Source organism: Cotesia glomerata, linkage group LG5 (genome assembly GCF_020080835.1).
Source record: "Cotesia glomerata isolate CgM1 linkage group LG5, MPM_Cglom_v2.3, whole genome shotgun sequence".
Classification (NCBI taxonomy): Eukaryota; Metazoa; Arthropoda; class Insecta; order Hymenoptera; family Braconidae; genus Cotesia; species Cotesia glomerata.
The window spans coordinates 895,562-917,736 of record NC_058162.1 but is presented as its reverse complement, the minus strand read 5'-3'; the positions used below and the strand labels follow the sequence as shown (position 1 = coordinate 917,736).

The 22,175-nt window shown below is 27.0% G+C and overlaps 1 protein-coding gene across 17 annotated transcripts in view; it reads right to left on the bottom strand.

Annotated features, from left to right (window-relative positions):
* Window positions 1–22,175, bottom strand: part of LOC123266228 (RNA binding protein fox-1 homolog 2) — a 177,280-nt gene that overhangs the window by 90,057 nt on the left and 65,048 nt on the right. Inside the window, exons 1-2 of one of the 17 annotated variants that reach the window (XM_044730334.1) lie at window positions 13,085–13,364; window positions 12,659–12,858 (exon numbers count right to left, since the gene is read on the bottom strand). The exons of 15 other annotated variants lie outside the window; for them this stretch is intronic. In XM_044730334.1, coding sequence (XP_044586269.1) covers window positions 12,659–12,670 — 12 coding nt within the window. In that variant the 5' untranslated portion in view covers window positions 12,671–12,858; window positions 13,085–13,364. Of the gene's footprint in view, window positions 1–12,658; window positions 12,859–13,084; window positions 13,365–22,175 lie in introns of those variants that run through there. One more of the 17 variants, XM_044730335.1, reaches the window with a different exon arrangement.

Here is a 22,175-nt window from a genome sequence, read left to right as displayed (position 1 = left end):
TATATATATTCACATTTTCTTGAAGAACTTCTTAACTGATATTATTTAAAAAAAATCTTTTTAATTTATTTAATAAAAGAGATCAATCTTTAAACATTGAAACAAAAAAAAATCTCATCTGATAAAAACATTCGTAATGGAAAAAAATGGAGACATATTTTTTTATGATTACAAAAAAAAAACACGATAAAAGTAATATCTCCCATCGAATTTTCCATCATCGAGTCGTGTCATATCATCTAGGATAAAGTAGTAGGGTTTCAACTCCTGTCGAATCTCCAGGACTCTATCGTGATCCAATATGGCACAAGGGAATAAAACTCGACTCATGGGATATGCTACCAACCATCGTACAACCCAGGAAGGGTATACCGTCACCGTCTTTGCTGCTCCCTGATATCGAGATTGGTTCTCTACGTAAAAGGTATCCGAAAGACGTCAAATTCGATTTTGTCGAGATGACAACTCTCCGTTCTTTCCCTGATACACAACATATTCATTTTAACTTCACCAATACAAGAAATGTTCAAAATAAATACAAAAAAATCAAATGCTACTTTTATTAAATTCCAGGTAGGATTATTAAATTAAAATTGAAAACTTATAAAACCGTTGCCAACCTGATATCAAAGAAATTCAAAGGCGAATGGTATATACTTATGTATATAAGAATGAGACTTGAATACATAAGCAAACATCCTATATAATACGAGAAGGAGAAATTTTCCTTTCAAAAAATAAGCTTTTTTTCATTACTTTTTAAATATTTAAGAAAATTAACTATTTAATAATTTAATAAAAAATTAGGAAAACGGTTGACCCTAAAGGCCATCCCTGCAACTTCCCGCTACCTCCATACCTAAGTGCTCAAAAATTCACTTATTTTTTAAGCTCTTCGAGCTCAAAAATATAATTTTTGTGTAATTTTGAGCTCTCCGAGCTCAAATAAATCGCTGTTCTGTGCTTTTGGGCGCTTCGAGCTCAAAAGGCTAATGGAAGTTTTATAGAACACTATTTTTTGAATTTTCAAACCGCAATAACTTTTGAATGAATTAACCGATTTTCTCGCGGTTTATGGCATTCAACGCAGTTCTTTGAAAAATCTTCAAGCGTAAACTGGTCAGACTAAAAATTTCATAGAAATTCTGAAAAAAACATTTTTTCCAATTTTTTTCGACAACTATATCTCACGAACAAATCAACCGATTTTGACCGGGCTGGTGGCAATCAACGTGGTTTTTTGAGGTTAAGAGCTTATTAGTTTTTGGAACTGATCAGTTCAGCCGTTTAAAAGATATTTCAAAAAAACGAATTTTTGGAAATTTTATTTTTGAGATTTCTCAAAATTGATCGACTCAAATTCTGTAAATTAGTATCAGAATTCTAGGGGCAAAGAAACTCTTCAGAACGCCGCTTATTTCGATCGAATCGGATGATCCGTTCAAAAGTTATGAGAGATTTACATACATACACGCACACACACAAACAGACACGATGACATCACCGCGGAAATAGTCAGGAAAGCTTCCTAGGACCTCAAAACGTCGAGATCTGATGAAAACTCGATTTTCGAAAAACGGGGTGAAAACAATAACTTCCCGATTCTTGAAAATTTTCAATTTTCTTAGCGAGAAGTTAAAAAAAGATTTTTTTAAAAGAATGACTGATAACGACAACATTTATTGAAATAAACTCTAACAATTACAATTTGAACCACGGTCTCAACGAAATATTATTATATTATGTAAATATGATAATCTCAATCAGCGCTGTCGCAGTAAAACTCAATTCTTCCTCGGAAAACCAAGTTACTTTTGAATAAAATTCTAATTTCATTTTTTACAAGCTCATTTAATATTTTAATAATTTTCTGGCACATTCATCTGGTCATTAATAATGAATTTAAAAAAAAAAGTGTTATATGTAAAATTTAATGAGCGAAGTTAATTATTGAACAGGAAAATAATTAATGAGTATACAATATAGAGAGCTGAATCTTTATAATGTGAAGTTAAATTTTCAAAACCTTGGTATAATTAAATTTAACAAATATGATGCGTAATAATTAAAATTAGCGTCATAATAATCATCCATAAATTGAGTTAATTGATAATTAATCAATTTGAATCATAATTATCATAGTTAAAAGCAATTGTGAACGAAAACTAGCTGGTTTAAGCCAGAATTTAAACACTGGACTTGATTCTATGCCGGTTGTTCTAATTATTTAAAGCTCTGTACTATAGTAGTACATTTCCGAATTATGCCGAAAAAATAAATAATTTTTAGTGCAATTTTAAAATAACTGATAAATATAGCAATAAGAAAAAAATATCATTTATAAATTTTTTAGTGTAAAATATAAATAAATAATTAAATGAATCATACATGCAAAAGTTTCAATGCATGCTTGACGTAAAACACGACCATGTTTTTGGATGTAGTTGGAATTAAAAGGACAATTTTATTTTTTCAAGAACATACTCTACTACTATACTGTACTGATAATAGCTATCTTGTTGAACAAGACACTTTACTAGTAACATTTCTTCATTTTTTTTAATGATAATAGTTAATATGGTATTGATTAATGATTTTTAAATAAAATAAAAATAAATTTTTTTAATAATTGTATATCAATGGTCAATTACAAATGTATGCATCGTTAAAATTCAATGACTCCACAGATAATAGTTATCAGAGTGAGTTTATTTGTTCAAAAAAATGATATGTTAATGAACGGAGTGCAAGAACTAAAAAAATAATAAAACAGTAGAGTATTATATAGAATCTTAACAGTGAGGCCATTGTAAGTCTTAAATTGAAAGAGACAAGTTACACAAGGTCCAGAACGAAAAAAAAAACTCTTCGTAAACAGAAAAGACACAGACGAACAAACATTAATATCCAAACAAAAATTCATCGAAAACAGTGATTAAGAGCCTGTGAAACAAACTGATAACCCCAAGATGACCGCGTCATTATCGTCGACCGCGTTTACTCTTTATTTGTGTGCCTTGAAGCAACCGCTCATCGGAAAAAAAATTAACGGAGGTGGAGCTATTGCTTTACGAATGGAGAAAAATGGAAAAAGCTTTCAGTATCTTGAAAGTTCTAGAAACTATCCATTTCTTTTTTTTTTATTTATTAATTCTTTTTTTTTAAGAAAGCTGCACTTTGAAGAAAAATAGAACGAATTTATCATGAGAACCTGCTGCAAGATTGAGAGTAAATCAATGAAGGATTTTATAGCCGCAGAAATAATGACAATAATTCTGTGCAGCTGTTCTTAGCTCTAAGGTTGAGAATTCAATTTAAAAAAAATTGACGCAGTATTAAAGGTATAATTGTTGGATTTAAAGGTAAAAACTTGTAAACTGGAGACTGAATAATGGACAAGAAAAAAATCAAGTCTTCCTACAAATACAATTAAATTGAAGAATACCTGAGGTCGAGCCGGTAATCAGGACACCTGATAAGGCAGCTGCAAGACACACAAAGAAATGGAAAGAGGAACGAGAGTGAGATTGCGCGAATTTTCTGGCCGACCGAAGGTCAGGGTCGTGACCCAGTCGGTACAGAAGAATTTTGTCACATAATTCACTTTCATTTTCGACTATCGATTACATCATTTTTGATAACCATTCACACGAGTATTATTTCAATTCAAAGTCAATTTATGAGTAAGCTAAAAAATAATTTCGGAATTTAAAAAGCTACATGATATATATTTGTGAATTAATTTTACGAAAGTGCGATGGAAGCTTTGTAGGTTGTCATGATGGCGTCGGTTGCGCCAGACCGCGTTGGTCCGGGTGCTCCCGGATGACTTAAAGAGAAGCTGCGACTACGCGGATCGATACTCACCCTCGGTTTTATGTACATCTGTGTATGTACCTACGTATAGACACATGAAAGAGTGTATGTGTGGCATAGTAGCAGATAGAGCACACAACCCCTATCCAAAAGCTCTTTACTTGAAAGAGAAAAAAATAAAACCAAATGAAATAAAAACCAGCACTCCCTGGTATGTTTTTGTCGATGATCATTGACAACGAGTGAGAAACGACTTATCAGCAACACGATATCGCTAAATTAATTTAAATTGCATAACAAAAAATAGATTGTCACGACGTAAAATCAAGCTAAAAAGCCTCGTAAAGTTATAAACTTCTATTCTTGCTTTATTTGGCGAAATGTTTTCTATTTATTCACAAATTCTACACTATAAGGATCTATTTCTTTTTTATGCATTACATTTTTTTATTAGAATAAAATATGAAAAAATGTGAATCAAATCTAACAATAAGTTGTTTTTTAAAGCTTTATAGTGATATTTTGAATAATAGTTTATCGATTTTAAATTTCTTTGGATTAGGAAACAGTTTTAGATATTTTCAATGCGGAATTTCTCGTTGATAAATAAATATTTTTAAAAATACGTTCAATAACTCGATAGACTATTTAATAATCCAGCTTCGAGCGAGTTTTATTAAAAAATTTTATTCCACGAGAAATTTAATTTAGAAAAAAAAATTTTTGACTAAAAGGTAAATTTTTCTGTGTCAAGTTTTTTTGTGCTCTAAAATAATTTTTGTTTTCCTTAAAATTTTCTTGGTGCAAAAAATTTTTTTTTCTGGATTTTCATGTCATAAAAAAAATCTTCATTTAAAGCAATTATGTTCTCAAAGAATCTTGTTAACTAATACAAGGATTTATTTTTATCAGAAAATATTTGTTAATAGTTAACAAATATTTTCTGATAAAAATAAATATTTCTTAGTATTTAAAATGATTTGTTTGTATTTAACAAACCTGATATTTATTTATTAAATATTAATAAATCCTTTTAAATACAAAAAAAATTTTTTCAAGCACAATGAGTGGTAAAATAGCGAAAAATTACGGAGCAAAAATAATTATGAGAATGACATTATCCTGAAAAAACTTTTAAATGATATAAAGTCTTTAGCCGTTAAATAGTTTAAGCAGTTAGATAATTAAAGATACAATAATAATACAAATTATCCGTGCGAATAAAAAGCCATAAATTCCAGTCTTGAATTATTAAATACAATATGAAGATAATGTACATGCGAATGAATATAAAACTTGTGTCAACGTAAAGAGAGTGACTATAGGAAAAATGAAAGTACGTAAGGGATAGAAATAATAATAATAAAAGGCGACACTACGTCTCTCGTGAATCACCGAGTAGAGAAGGGTTTACGCTCGATGGGGACGATGTAACGGGATCCCTAGTGCTATAGGGTAGTATCTTACAGCCGATTCACACTGATATGTAAAGTACACATTATTAACTCGGAAGAAACGCAAAGCATTTTTCTTGAATAAGTGCGAGTGAAACTGAGGAAGAAAAATAACTGCGCGTCAGTTACTCCTTGTGGTTATCACATGTGTTCATGTTCCACATATACATATTCATTCACTCTACGGTACTTGTGAAATACATTTACATTTATTTAATTGAAAAAATGTGTTGATTTAACTTGGAAATTATAAAAAAAAAGTACATTCTTATGTGAAGAAATGTTTGCTTAATTAATTTAATTTATAAAAGTTAGACGAGCCAAAAGGGTTTTTTTTTTTTTAATTAATTAGTCATTTTATATGCGGGTGAAGATTAATGTTTGTTATTTATGAGTGAATACATTTTTTAAAATTATTATTAATAAAATATAAAAAGTCAAATTTTAATAAATTTAAAAACAGTCTCGAGTTGTTTAAAAAATATTTTTAAGAACTTTGTTGCATAAATTAGTTATTTAAAGCCAAAGTTGAGGATTATCAAATTTTTAGGTGACTCAATATTGCTTAACAACTAATTAATATTAAATGATGATTTCAAGACTAGTTCATTGATTCAAGGCACCCGTAGCGTTAATTTTCATGTTAATTATTCACCGACGATTTTAAGTAGATAAAAGCTCATTTGCGGGCTTAAAATGTCCATTATAAGTTAATCATTTTTAAGCAAAAAATAATATTCTGATAAAATAAACAAGATGTATTTTAAATATTTTGGAGCGAAAAAGTTTGTTTTAAAAAAAATGAGATTTATTAAATAAGTCATAAAAATGTTCAAATTATCTAGAAATTCTAATCAAATAAATCGCACCGTCATTTAATAACTCTGTTCACATCTATTTAAACAAATCAGATAAAAAAATGTTTACATACATGTCCTTTATTATTCTATAGCATGCAGGTAAACAACAAATCTTACGAATCATGTTAATTAATTTTTCATCTAATTGAACACGAAATTTTGTCAATTTCTTTAATAAATTATCTATCTAGATAATAAATTAAAATATTTATCCATAATTTCTTTATATACAATTTAAATAGTAAAAAAAATATAACTGATTTTTTAAAAAGTCCAGAGCAAAATATTTAAAAATAAAATAAATTTTTTTATGAACAACTACCGTGTAAAATTTAAAAAAATTAAATCAAAAACATTGAACAGAGACTTTTAAAATAATTAACAATTACGCGATGGGATCGTTTGCGTTTGCGGGTGTCTATCGTGGGATCAGAGTGCGTTATAAATTGACGGATAACATAACTACCAGGTTAATCGATTTTTTATTGAATTTTTATAGTTTTTTTCTTTTTATTTATTTCTCTGAAATAGGATTAATGAATTAGAGTTTTAGAGTTAAAGTGACTAAAGTGATCAGAGATAACATAAAAAAATTCTGAAGTATATAAGTTAAAAAGGTAAGATAAATGACGATAAAAATAGAGACAAAAATGACCTCCCTCATGTTCAATTGACTATTATTGTCGAGTCTGTGTTTCAACCATGAAACAGCTGTTAGTGTTCCCTCTCCGCAATACCACTTCCTTTCATTTACTCTTACTATATAACAGAGACCAAGACTCCGAGATAGCTAACTAAACGAATCTACCCGGTTTATTTCAATTGTTAATATAAGTATTTAATTATCCGACACCTGTCCTCGCTATTTTCGGGTTTTTATCTATCAACTGTGTCAATAACGTAGTAAATTATCACAACAATTATCAAATCTAAGTAACACATCAAAGTATATAATAAAACTCTCATTAGATAGTTCATTTTTATTGTTTTTTTGTAATTAATGAACAATTAAAATTATATAAAAATTAATTGCTCCTTCAAAAAATATTACTCGTAGTAAAAAAGAAATAAACATTGATAAAAAAAATAAAATAAGAAAGATTTTTTGGAGTCATAAATAATTTTATATACTGTAGTTTAGTGTTTGCATATAAAAATAGTTTTCTACAGTTTGGTGCAATAGAAAACTTTTCCGGAGATTTTAGTTTATCGGCTTTCTCTAATGCGCATCCAAAACAGTGCGCTCTACTGTGTTGTATTTGTACTCTACTACCAAGTGGCATGTCTTCTTCCGGGTCGTCGATTATTTACGCATGCAACAGACAACGAATCCCCAAGCGTGACCTCGACTTATTCGAACAAAGACACGTAACACGTGCTAGTGAAAAGTTTCTACTGAAAATATACCTAGTTGGAAAAATAAAATATTATTTCTTTCATAGACATATAACATTACTTTATATTTTATTAATGTATATATGGGTAGTTTAGATTTCCGGAAATAATATTTTGATTCTAATTTATTTTATAAGGTCAAAGTTTGTTGACTTAAGGAATAACTCCCTAGGATAATAACGATAATTATTTATTGAAATATTGAAGAATACTCTATTAAATAACTAAGCTCTGAATTTTTTTAAGTGTACAATTTAACAGAAAGACATTTTTTATTTGAGAAAAAATTTTCTAATACTAAAATTATCGAAGATAAAAATTTCAGTAATTATTTACAATTGGAGTAAAAAAAAAAAAAAAGATTTTAATAGCTTTTTTGTCTTCAAAAGTTGGAAAAAATTTTGGCTCTCATATTTTTGGACAAAATTTATATTTTATTATTTTTATAAATTGTTTTAAAAATTTATTAAAATTGTAATTAATTTTTTTTTTAATTGTTCATTTTTTAATGTATTTTTCAAAAAAAAATATACCAACAAAATCAAATGAAAATTTTGTTTAAAAAAATAAAAATATTTACCAAAATTTAATTAAAAATAATTTAGTGATTAGCATTGAAAAATTTTTTATAATTTTTATTAATTTGTGAAAGAATCTCAGAAATTATGTCTAATAATTTTAGTACACTGAGAAAAAAATTTTGATATTGGAACTCTATAGTAGTTAGTTAGTTGTAAAAAGTTCCAGTAGGTTAACGTATTCTTATAGTAACAATACTGTTTGACTCCTGCAACTCTACATCGTTGAGCTCTGAGAGCTAAACGTTATTTACCTCTCACAACTCTACAGGATCGTTCTAAGACTATAACAAATTTTTGGAAGTCTGCTTAATAATTTTTTTTTTTACGATTTAGCATTGATAATTTAATAAATACATGCAGCAGAATGAATTTATATTGCCTACAATAATTGTATATGACAAATAAGAATAGTATTATAATAGAAATAAAATAATAATAGAACTTATATTACAAATAAAAATTATTTGTAAAATAAAAATATGGTCGTCACAAAATTATCTTATTTTCTTAATTATATCAATAAATATTGGACATAAAATCACTACCGTATATGCACGAGAAAAGATAAATAAACGAAAACAAATTTTATTTTGTGTTAAATTGGGTCTTTTTAATGTATTCCGATAACTTATCACTTATCACAATATATTCAACTAATAAATTAAATTAATAGTCACTGCAAATGAACCTTGAAAAACCATAATTACAAAACTGTTCTAACGAAATTCAATTTGACAAAAAAAAAAACGTATTTCCTTAAATAAATAAATTGGGAACTTAATTGTCCTCATATATTTTTAATAATATAGATTAGTAACAAAATAATTATGTTTGGCATTTTAGAAGGTTATGAAATATGTCAGCGCACTCTACTACTTACTGCGCAACGTAGAGCGCTCTCAACTATACCGTTTGGCTCTGAGAACAATCCCGTAGAGCTCTGAGAGCTCAACAACATTGAGTTATCAGAACAAAATAACATTTTGTTACTGTAACTCTACAACGAACAGTAAACTGTGTATAGTTGTGGTAACTCTACAGTTACGTTACCAGAACGAAATTTTTTTTTCCGTGTACCAAAATTTCAATAAAAATAATTTAGTAATTAGCATTGAAAAATTATTTATAATTTTTCTAAATTAAATTAATTTATTTAAGAATCTCAGAAATTATGTCTAATAATTTTAATACCAAAATTTCAATAAAAATAATTTAGTAATTAGCATTGAAAAATTATTTATAATTTTTCTAAATTAAATTAATTTATTAAAGAATCTCAGAAATTATGTCTAATAATTTTAGTACCAAAATTTCAATAAAAATAACTAAAAATAATTTAGTTATTAGCATTGAAAAATTATTTATAATTTTTCTAAATTAAATTAATTTATTAAAGAATCTCAGAAATTATATCTAATAATTTTAGTACCATAATTATCGGAGCATATTAAAAAAGTATAGGTAAAACTTCAGAAGAAGTAATCAAGAAAAGTGATATTCATTAGATCATTACTTATTAAAGTAAGAACATTAATATTTTATAGACATAGTGATAAAAAAATTTCTAAATTGATTTATACAATAAAACTTTTTTCAATAATTCAAAATAATTAGAAAAAGAATGTGTAATAAAATAAAGATGTATCTGTCACTATAAATTAAAATCGAGTGACTTAAAATATGTGTAAATATTAAAACACCCGAATAAACTTGACATCCGTTAGTGTAACGCAGTACGCGTAAATGCAAAAAGAAGATAGCGAATGTTTGTATCTCTATTCACAACAGACATACTTGTAAATATATTTATTTTTCAATTTCACAAATTCTTTCGTCACATGATATCGAAATATAAATAATAAATTACACTTCTAAGGAACTAATTTGAGCACCACGGAATGAGGACATGCACCAACTCCCCTTCTCCTGTATCCGTTTCTTTTTCACAAACTCTCTTTATCTCTCTCTTTCGTTTATTAATACTCAACTCTATCCTTATCCAACCGAACAGCTTTAGAAGCAAAGAAAAAAATAAAATACGGTGGCTTCATTGTGTGCGAAATTCAATCCTGCAGCCGACCATCTACCTGGATTTTAAAAGAGAAATAAGTTGAGGAACGATATAAATCAAAAGAGGGATAAGAACTCAGTCTACTGTATTCTATTCGCCGAATAGTAATGGCCTAGTGTCTACTCTTAAAAATAAAAATAATAATAATAACCAATCTTAGGTATAAGTTGTCGAGGTTTAACGTTTAAATTCAAGAACATTGTCAATTCAAATCCTATACAATGTACGACAGATTGTTCATACCTGAAAAATCAACACAAGGTCTTTCTTTCCTTTCTTAAATTTCCATTCTTAACACAAGTTTCTCTCCTCAAAATTCTCTAAAATATTTTATTTTAATTCTAATAATAACTGACCTTCAGTGAGTATAAATTTTCTATTTCCGGATGAATGAAAATATACATATTTTTATAATGTATGAAAAATAAACTACTTGAATTCATAATTTACAGAATATTTTTTATATTTAATTTTATTTAAAAATTTATTACTTTAATAGAATTTAATTTATTAATTGCCTTTAACAATATATTAAATTAAAAATACAAATTATATTAATATTAGCAATCACTAGATCATTTTAAAAATTTTTTTTTAACGTTATTTGCTCCAAAAAATTATTTTAAAAAAATTGCATTTTTAATTTTTTAAAATTTCTTCATGTTAATTTTTTTGGCCATAATTTATTTGTTAAAAAAATTATTAAAATTATCAAATAACTGCTGAATTAATTGACATTAAAGTTAGCAATCATAAGATTATTTTTTAATTTTTTTTTAACAAATAAATTTGTTCCAAAAATTATTTTTAAAAAATTGCAAAATATCTGCAAAATATATTTTCATAAAATACAAAGCGCTGAGGAAGATAGATAGAGATAAAGATAGAGAAAGAGAGAGATACAAACAGAGGCAAGTATCGAACGCTGAGAGAACATAACCTCAACTGTCCTAACCATTTGGAGTTTGCTATCTCGTTTATTTGGTTTTGAACAGGAACCACATGGTAACAAAAATAAAAACTTTTAAAGATCAATACTATTGAATGGAAATTAATAACAAACGTGAGAATTCGGAGCAACTATTTATAAATAAATTTTAAAAAATCAATCGTGCTGCACTGACAATTTTAAAAGAACAATAAAAAAAATCTACGTACAATTATAAGATGAAAAAAAAAATAAAGAACAATATAATGCATTGCTTCTATACTATGTATCCTACAGTCGCTTTGTTTTGCGTTCTATTTTTACGGTCTACCAAGCCGCCGTTGGGATAAATACCATCTATATCCACAGTAAGGCACTCTCATCTCAGCACACCCAATTCCGAGAAGTAACAACTAAGATCATAAGAAAGAAAGCTAATATAAAAAGAGTATTGAGATGGATAAAGACAGACGTTGGTTATAAATGTGATGTCGTATGCGGCTAAAATAACTCGTGTGGTCTTCGACCTGACTACGTTTTTCGTCATATTCGTATTATCAAAGCGTCACTTATTAGAATATGTATTTTCTTTTTACAAACTTTGTTTTCAATTGTTCTGACCTATGAAAAATAAATAAAAAAATTAATGACATTAGTTAGCAGTCTCTTGACTATTTTTTAATTTTTTTTAATAAACAAATTTGATGAAAATTAATTGAGCATTTAATTAATAATTTTTTTAATAAATAAATTATGACAAAAAATAATTAGAAAAAAAATTGACATGTAGAAATTTAACGAAATAAAAAATGCAATTTTTTTTTAATAATTTTTGAGAACAAATTTTTTTGTCAAATAAAATTAAAAAGTTCCATTTTTAATTTCTACATGTCAATTTTTTTCCTTATTTTTTTTGCAATAATTTATTTTTACCAAAATTCTTAAAATTATTTAATGTCTGCTAAATTAATTTTCATGAAAATTAAGTTAGCCGTTTAAAAATTTTTAGAATTTTTTTTTTATTGAAAAAGAAAAATAAAAAAAAATTTTCTTTTATAAAAAAACTTTAAAAACTGTAAGTGCAATTTTTAAAATATTTTTTTGTTCTAATTTAATTATTAAAAAAAAAAAAAATAAAAACGTTGATGAAAATTAGCCGAGATTTGAAAATTTTAATAATTTATTTTATTGAAAAATAATTTTTAAAAAATTAAAAAAAAACTTTTCACATTTTTAAAAAATAATTTTTTAGTTCTAATTTTTAATTAATAAAAAAAAATCAAAAATTTTTGGCGGCCAATTTAATAATGAAAATTAAGTTAGCCGACATTTAAAAACTTTTTAATTTTTTTTTTTATTGAAAAAATGACCACAAAAAATAATTTTCATTTGCAAAAAAACTAAAAACTGTAAGTGCAATTTAAAAAAAATATTTTTTTGTTGTAATTTAATTATTAAAAAAAAATTAAAAACCTCGGCTAATTTTAGTATCATTAATTTTCATTGTTGACTTAATTTTTATAAAATAATTTTGAATTAAAAAAAAAACTTACAGGATAGTACATCCCTTGGGGTGGAAGAAAAAACGCCCCGGAGCCCCACAGTTTGAGGCCGTTTTGCTCCACCGTGTTCAAGAAAAAAAGTGATCCAACGTTTTGTCTCTCCCACTTTACCGCTCCACGTTTTTTTTAACACTTTTATCCTCACTGTATTTAAATAAATTGTTTAAACACAACACGAGATTTCTAAACAACTAATTATTAATAACAAAAAAAAATAGTAAACACAGTAGATGTATATTTATATTTATATATATAAATATAAAAATAAAAAAACTCAAGGACAATAAATTCGAATAGCGCACGCTGCACGCGGTTTACAAGTACGACCGTCTGTTTTGTCTTTGTTTGCGCGCGCACTAGTCTCACAGAAGCTAGCTCCCTTTTATTATGAATATAGATATATATTAATATACATACACATATAGCTGAATGAATTAAAGCCGTTTAGGCACTGATGGATTTAATTCACTGTACAAAAAGGGAGAACGAAAAAAAAACAAATTACTGTGATTAATACCATGCGCACTTTATTTTTTTTCTTTAAATATCTCCGTTGGTATTTTTAATAACAATAATCAATTAACAAATACTCAATTTTTATTATTTTCTGTATTGTTAATGTAATAATAAATTAATAAGACACGCGCGACCTATTACCGTGCGTGACTTGGTTGCGACTGGTGCTGGTGCTTTTCACATTCATGCCGGCGACGGCGCGGCGGACTACTGCGCACTGACACTGCGCAGACAGCGCCCCGCAGCGGTCATTTTGTGGAACTAATTTATGTAGTATTGCACGGATGTAAATATGTGTGTATTAATGCTAATGTGCGCTGATGTACATACGGATGCGAGGATGAAGGGGACGAGAATCACAAGTATAGAATATATAGAATAGAAAGTACACAATGATAGGAAAAAATAAAGGAAAAAAAAAAGTAAGTGAGATTAAGCCACGAATTTACTACTGTTTTATGCTTTGCTTATTTATATATATGTATATAGATGAAATTTTAATGTATGTATGTTCAGGGGAATTATCCTCGAGAGTTCGCTGTTGTGCGTACTTCGAGCGAAATCATTAATTATACGGCATTTATTGATATTAATATTCATGTAATTAAAGCCGAAGATTCTACGGAGGTTTTTTAATTAACTAATTATTGAGGATAATTTTTTTTTAGTTTTTTTTTTAAACAGTGTTTGAAAAATATATGAAAAACTATTTAGAGATTTTATAATTTTAATTAATAATTTATGAAAAAAAAATATTGACAAGTAGAAATTATAAAAAAATAAAAATGCAATTTTTTAAAAATAATTTTTTCAGAGAAATTTGCTGAAAAAATTATTTTAAGTGAATTTTTCTTCTAAAAATAGGAAATGTCTAAATTTTTTCAAACTTTCACAGTTTTTTTATTTCAAATTATCTTTTTTATGCACTGAAAAAAAAATTAAATTGAACCAAGTAAAAAATTCTTGAATGAAATAAAATTTACTTAAACCAAGAAAAATTTCTTAATTTAAGAATTTTTCTACTCAATTCAAGAAGATTAAATTCTTCAAAATTATTTACTTGATTCAAGTAAATTTTTTTTTTCTGTGTGTAAATTTATAATGAAACTAATTTCTGTTTTATTTTAATTGCCGTTAAATTTTCATCATTAAAATTGCATTTAGACTATTAATTATTTAGAGTGCTCAAACAAATTATATTTATTTTTTTTTATATAAAAATCAAATAAAACGATTTGTAGTATATTTTTCTGATCTCTGAAAACATGGAAAAAGTTAATAACAGCTGGAGGCTATCCATAAATTACCTAACGACATTTAGAGTGGGAAAGGGATCTGTTATTTGTTGCGATTGGTTACAAAAAAGAATAGAAGGGGTAGGGCAGGAATAATGTCATGTAGCATTAATTAATCTCGACTTTTGGAACACATTTTTTTACGAGCTCGCCTAAAATTTGTGATTTTGCAATCTGATGTCTAACACAATTGCAAAAATATTTATATCCCTTAATTTAAAAAAAAAAATGAATCAAAAACTTTTTATGAAAGCGAGAAAATTCTTTATAAACGCATCTAAACTTTTACCATACATAATACTCATAATAATATTGTAAGTCATATAAATCAAAAACATATGTTAAAAGTTGAGATGCTGGTTAAATCATCATTTCTCACAAAACTTTCGTGATAATTTTCAGTATAAAACTCCAGAATTTAATTATAAAAAAATAATTAACCCTTTCCCAATTGACCTTGAGTCTACCCTCAGTTTGATTCGCGTGTCTTCTTCCAAAAGTGAAAGAGCAGTAGTTTGTTTAGTTAACAGAGGGCTGAGAAAATGATAGAAGGGGCGCGTATAAACTACTACGACTAACTGCTACCCTCACAATCTTACAAAGCCTTGGAGATTGCTTTTTATTCTTTAAATGTTAACATTGATTTTTAAAAAAATTTTTCTAGCATCAAATAATTTTTTTTAGAGTCCGTAAAAATTTTAATACATTTAATACACGGAGAAAAAAAAGTACTACTCTTAAAAAAATTTTCCTGTCACAAGAATATATATTCTTGATAATTTTCAAGAATATATTTTCTTGTCTCAAAAATTGATAGAATTAATCGAATTATTTTTTGTTTAATTCAAGTGAACCTATTTGTTTGTTAATCTATCAAAATTAATGCAAATATTTTATTATCATGATAAATATTGATATTCTTTTGTCAAAAAACCAAAATTTATTTTAAACGATTCTTGAGCCAGAAAATTTTTTTCTGGACAAAAATTTTTTTTTCTCAATGTAAAGTGAAGCAATTGACCTCTAATTTTAAAAGTGACGATTGTGACCAAAGAGTATCGACCTAATGTCCCTCAAGACTAAACTAAATCATTTACTCCTCAGAGAAACAAAGTAGTACAACAGAAACTATTCCACAAAATTATACATTTCAACCCTGGAGGCTTTTCCCATTAGCTCTGTGTATATAATACGTGCATTACTCTCTATATAGTCATTCACATGCATATGTACATGTATAAAATACTGTACACAGTTTGTTCTAACTGATTAGCAATTTACTTCTGCTATACGAGAATTCTAAATAATAAAGCGCATGTGATATTACAAATTTCTTCTTTCATTTTCTATCACTGTGCTACTTTATTTATTTTTTCTTTTTTTACAACTTATGTAATAAATAATAATGATGCTGAGTTTCACGGTTCAGCTTCCTATTCCAGCTTCCTACGTAACGTAAATAAAATTTTCCAATGCTCAGACTCCGCAATAACCTCATATTAAAATGTATATATCACGAAAATACGAACGATGAGATAGAATCTGTCGATTTTTTGCATTAAATTTATGAGCCAAAAAAAAATTTTTTATACATTTTTATTTTATTTCTGCCTTGTAATGACAAAACGACGTATCTCGAGATACGCTGTTTTGTCGTAACCAAGCTAAAAAGGTTTTTTTAGTGTCACTTAATGATAGGGTATCATCAAAATTTTACTAATTTAATTAATTATGCCAATAATATTGATTAAATGTGCATATAGAAGAAATGAAAAAAAAAAAAAAAAAAAAAAAACGTATCTGTTTTGCATAGAGTTATAGCGTTTTGTCATAACAATTTTATTTATTTGTCAAAATGAGCATTAATTTCTTAAGATAAAAAAGCCATTCGGCAGCCGAAATGGAAGTAGATTTCATAATGAATAGAAAAAAAAACTACTAGGATTGTATACAAAAAAAAATTCATTGAGAATAATAATAATATAAATAGATTTGTATGAAACAAGTTGGACGAATTAATCAAACAAAAAAACGACTGCAAAAGTAAAATTTCATTGAAAACCTACAGACGAATAGGTTATTTTAAGTTTAGGAGAATAAAATGGTATGAAAATTGAAGCTCATTTAATGGGCTTTAAAATGCAATTTACAAAAATTCGACAAGTTATTTCATTCAAAAGTTATGCGCGAAAGAATCTGTCAAAAAATGAATTTTTATGATTTTGAAAATTTTGAAACCCTGTTATTTCTGAACTACTTGACCGATTAAGCTTATCTTTGAACTTGGCCTTAGTATTCGTCTAAAAATTAAGTTGAATTCGGAAAAAATCCATTATGAATTAGAGACGCTATCGTCCGGATAAGCCGCGTTATTATATCGTGTATATATATATGTCGGAGAATAAAGTACAGTAGAGTATTTTCTGACGAAGAGATGAGAATATTCTTTAGGATATTTCTATTTTTAGTAATTTTTAGAAATGTACTGTTGCTTTAAATGTTACTTTAATATTTTGTAAAATAAGGTTTAACGAAATTGTTTTATTGCGGTAGGCTTAGGCCTAGGTAGGCACATGGTTGTCAACGTAGTCGGGATCCCAGGACGATAGGGGTATCATAAAATTAATTAGGAAAAGAGAAATGTGCAGCAGGGAGACTATTTGAGAATAGTTTTGGAAAAAGACAGTCTTGCTTTGGAATTGAGATTGAATGGACGTGTCCTGGTGATCGCGAATTCGTTATTCCGTAAGTTTCGATCTATCGCAAGATATTATTAATATTGTTTGCATTTTAAATTGAGTTAACCTTGTACGAGTTTATCTACTCATTCTTAATAATTGATTATGTTGTAATTGTGAATATTAATTAATTGTAATAATAAAAATGAGTAAATCACAAGATGCTGAATCTCCAACAAACGTTCTAGCCTCTCTCTGACATATAAATACATACATATATAAACTTTTGAACTAATGGTATTTTATGAAACAGCTTGATGAACTGAATCAGAAAATAACAAAATTTTTCAAAAGTTGCGCCATTAGGACAAATGTAATAGTTAGATTTCTATGAAATCTACTAAAAAACGTATCTCGAGTTACAAAGTTTTGTCATAACAGAAATGAATTTTTCTGTTAAATTGTACTCAAATTCTGTGAAAACTTCATACGCTATTTTCTCAAAACTATAATTTTCGAGATACATCGTTTTGTCATAACAGGGCAGATTTATTTTTAAATTACCTATTTTTTTTTCGACACCAGAGTACATAGTTCTCGATCAACATGGCTTTGAATTGTGATCTCGTAGAATTTTAAACTTTTTCTAGTGGAACGTTTGAGCTTCTCATTTTTGTTTCATACGAGATCCAATTCAAACATTTTATTCGCCTTTATGAATAAATAAAAATTTTTTATTATTATTAAAAAGTTAATAAAAAATTTTTATGATGTAAAAAGGGAAAATATGACTCTTCTAATGTATGTTTCAGAGGACATACCCTGGGATATATACATATATATTAGTTTATTTTCATTAAGCGGATACTCTCATATATCATGTGTTGCAGAGTCAATGCGTGTATAAAACGTTTCTGGTCCCTGGGAATATGTTTGGCCCACAAAACTCTCAACGAGTCAGTGAAAATATGAGAGAGACATTATCTTGCTCTTTCTACTCTGCAGGGAATTTTCGGCAATATAAAATTTTTATGCAGAATGTTTGAAGAATTATTTAAATAATTATTTAAATAATTATAAATAGACTTGACTGAAAAATACATTAAAAAAATGAATACATGTTTGAGTTCAACGAAAAATAAGTATTCATACATTTAATTAAATTTTATCATGTATTTATCCGTTGAACATCGAATTATCCATGTGAATACTATTGTTTTTACGATATAGCACTACAAAATTAAATTACAGACTCTCTTTTGTCGGAAAAAATATGCATGAATAAATATTTATTATTTTAGTAGTCGCAATAATAAAACGGATTAATTTTATTACGGTGAATTTTATCATTTTTAAATACACTTGTTATTATTTAAATGACAAGTTTAAAATAAGTTTTTTAGTTATAGATAGTATTATTGGAATTTTAAAAGAGGTATTCTATCAATATTTTTTTTTATTTAAAGCCGTGTCGTTTGACAGAAATTAAATGCACAAATCTACCAAAATAATTTCAAAAAGTCGAAGATATTATTACTGATAATGATAATAGAATCTTTTTGCGACTCCCCGCCTTTATTAATCTCTAAAATTTCTCAGCAAAAATTCCTCCTGCAACAATATCTCAAGTACAATAATTTCTCAAAACAAAATTTATTACATAAATTAATCTGACGAAAATTAATCATCATTTAAGACAAATGATCCGTGATTTATTTTTGAATAGGCACCGTGTTGTGCCCTTTTATTTGAAATAAATAAATATTTATTTAATATCAATTACAAATTTAATTATAACGTTATGAGACATTTTTGAATATAAATATTAAAAAACAATACAAATTTTAATATAAACAAAATAATATAATTAATAATTTAAATTATGAACAATAAGAAGTTTTGGTATGAGAAAATATATTCGAAGATTTTTTTGCAATGAGAAAATATTGCTAGGATAAAATATTGCATAAGAAATTATTGATGAGAAATTTTGTTGTTCAATTTGTTAATCAATATATAATTTTTTGGTAATATTTCTCAAATAATTTAATTTTTTATTGGAAATTTCATTTTTGAAATAACATACTTTAAATATAATAAAGTTAGCCGACGTTTTTAATTTTGTTTTTAATTATTAAATTAGAACTAAAAAATATTTTTTTAAAATTGCACTTTCAGTTTATCGAGTTTTTTACAAATGAAAATTTTTTTTAATTATTTTGTAATAGTTTTTTTAATAAAAAAAAAATTCTAAAAATTTTTAGATGGCTCACTTAATTTTCATACTTTAAATTTATTTCGTTAAAAACAACTATTTTTCTAATAAAGAATTAAACTCTTTTGTAAAAAGAAAGAATCACTGAATTTTAACAAAATGTTGAAAATAAAGAACAGTAAATCTTTATAAACGCAATAAACTTTTATTAAAAAACTTTCTTTCTATTTTAAAGGAAACGTTTAATTGCTGTAGGATCAACAGCAATGTATTCTAGTTAGCTCCATACAATTATCTAGGTTAAAATTGTTTTGAAACTTAAAAAATCATCCAGATGACATTCATGTGAAAAAAGTTAACAGGAAATAACGGATACCCTAATTAATATTAAATGTCTAGAATACTTAAACCAACTTTTTATTCCCTGGAGTATAAAAACCAGTGCGGGATAATTCAAGTCGATTTTTTCCGAGCAGTGCCCTGATCTTCCTCCAATCAGCCTTTACAACTACAACTAAAATCTTTATTACAGCTCAGAAACTCTAAATGAAATAAAGCAATAAAAAAGTTAAATAAATAAATAAGAGTTAATAGAAAGAATTTCGCTGACATCGATTGAAAAGGGAACCGATTAAAGGGCGCGTCTCGATTAATTAACGAGTCTAATAATACTTTTTTTATATTATTATAAATATTATCAACCCATTTAACTTGCATCAATATTTTTTTATTTTATTTTCGGTTTTACTACAAACTATTATAAAGAATCTAGATCTAGAGTAACAGCTAACACGTGGCAATAGAAAACTCGAGTTTGAAATGCACACGCCCACTACACCTACGAGCTCATCCTCTCGGTATGTTTCTACACACTATCCTATACTCCTCACCCTCATCCTCACTTTACTGTCATCACTCTCTTCCTCGCCACCTCGTCACCATAGCAACCCCGTGGAATCGCAAGAGGGCTCGGCAAATAGAGCATCATCACAATACTGTGCGTGCTTGCGACGCGTCTCTGTAATAGAAGAAAAAACTAAAAAAAATTTTCGATTTCTCTGAATACCTCGAGGGTTCTTCCCATCATTCCTTGCAACACACTCTTTATTTTTTTCTATCTTATCTTTTCTTTTATCTATCTTATCATTATTATTATCCATAGAACAATCAAAATTCTCATTATTATTTTAATTACTATCAAGTATCATCAGAGCTTAATTTTAGCGTATCTCGGGCTGTAATCAGGCATTACATTTATTTTATCTAGAAAAACCAGATCATTATAACCACAACTACTTGCTATGCTGTCTTTTAATCTTTAAGCACTAGCAGTGGTTCAGTTCATCCTTGAAAAAATCAACGTTTAATCGAAATACATGTAAACAAGAATAATTCTGATTTTATCCACGTGTAAGGACGAAAAGCGGCTAAACATAACACGGAAGAGTCTACACTAATAGAAGAATTTGTTTATAGTTAAAAATATATATTAATCTATATTATTAACAGAATAAGCGAAATTTTACATAATTAAGAAATGACCTTGTATCTTGTGAACTATTGACATTTTTAAAGATATAAGCTCAACCCGATGTTACACTCATCAAGACCTTTCATTTGAGTACCCACATCAATTTTTCATATATTTCATATATTATATATATGTATATATGAAAAATATATCAAAAATGCATGTGGGTACTCAAATGAAAGCCCTTGATGAGTGTAACATCGAGATGAGCTTATGTCTTTAAATACGTCAATATTTAAGAAAGTACAATGCAATTTAACAAATATCTTGTGAACCATTGACATTTTTAAAGATATAAGCTCACCCCGACATTACATTCATCGAGACCTTTCATTTGAGTACTCACATCAATTTTTCATATATTTTATATATTATATATATGTATATATGAAAAATATATCAAAAATGCATGTGGGTACTTAAATAAAAGCTCTTGATGAATGTAACATCGGGATGAGCTTATATCTTAAAAAATGCCAATAATTAAGAGCTGACTTTGCAATCTTGTCAACTAATGATATTTTTGAAGATATACGCTCATCTCGATATTTCACTCATCGAGACCTTTCATTTGAGTACCCACATCAATTTTTCATATATTTATATATATTATATATATGTATATATTAAAAATATATCAAAAATGCATGTGGGTACTCAAATGAAAGCCCTTGATGAGTATAACATCAGGATGAGCTTATATCTTTAAAAACGTCCATAGTTAAAAAAGTACAGTACAATTAACAAAAGTCATTATTTAGCAAGGTTGCTAATATTTAATAAATGAATATTAAGGTAAAAGCCCCAATATATTATCATGTACCAGTATATGATCACTCCATGTATTTGTATATCTATATTCACAAATATAAGTATACAAATACATTGAGTGATCATATACTGGTACATGATCATATATTGGGGCTTTTACCTTAAATTTATTAAACACAAACAAATAATTAAAAATACTAAGAAATATTTTTTTAATACTCAAAAGAGATCACTAATTAATGATTTGTTAACTATTAACAAATATTATTTAATACAAATAAATCCTTTTATCCGTATACGTAAAAAGTGATATGATTTAGAATAAGAAAAATTAAAGTTGGACAGAGGCCCAAGGGTTTCGTGAACAGTTTCAAGTGCATCGTCACTATGATTATTTTTAGAAGCCCCAAGCGTTTCAAACTTTCTGAACAGTAAAGACTAAATAAAATAAAGAACTAAACAAAAATAATAAAAATAAGTACAAGTAAAGCAGAATAAGAGT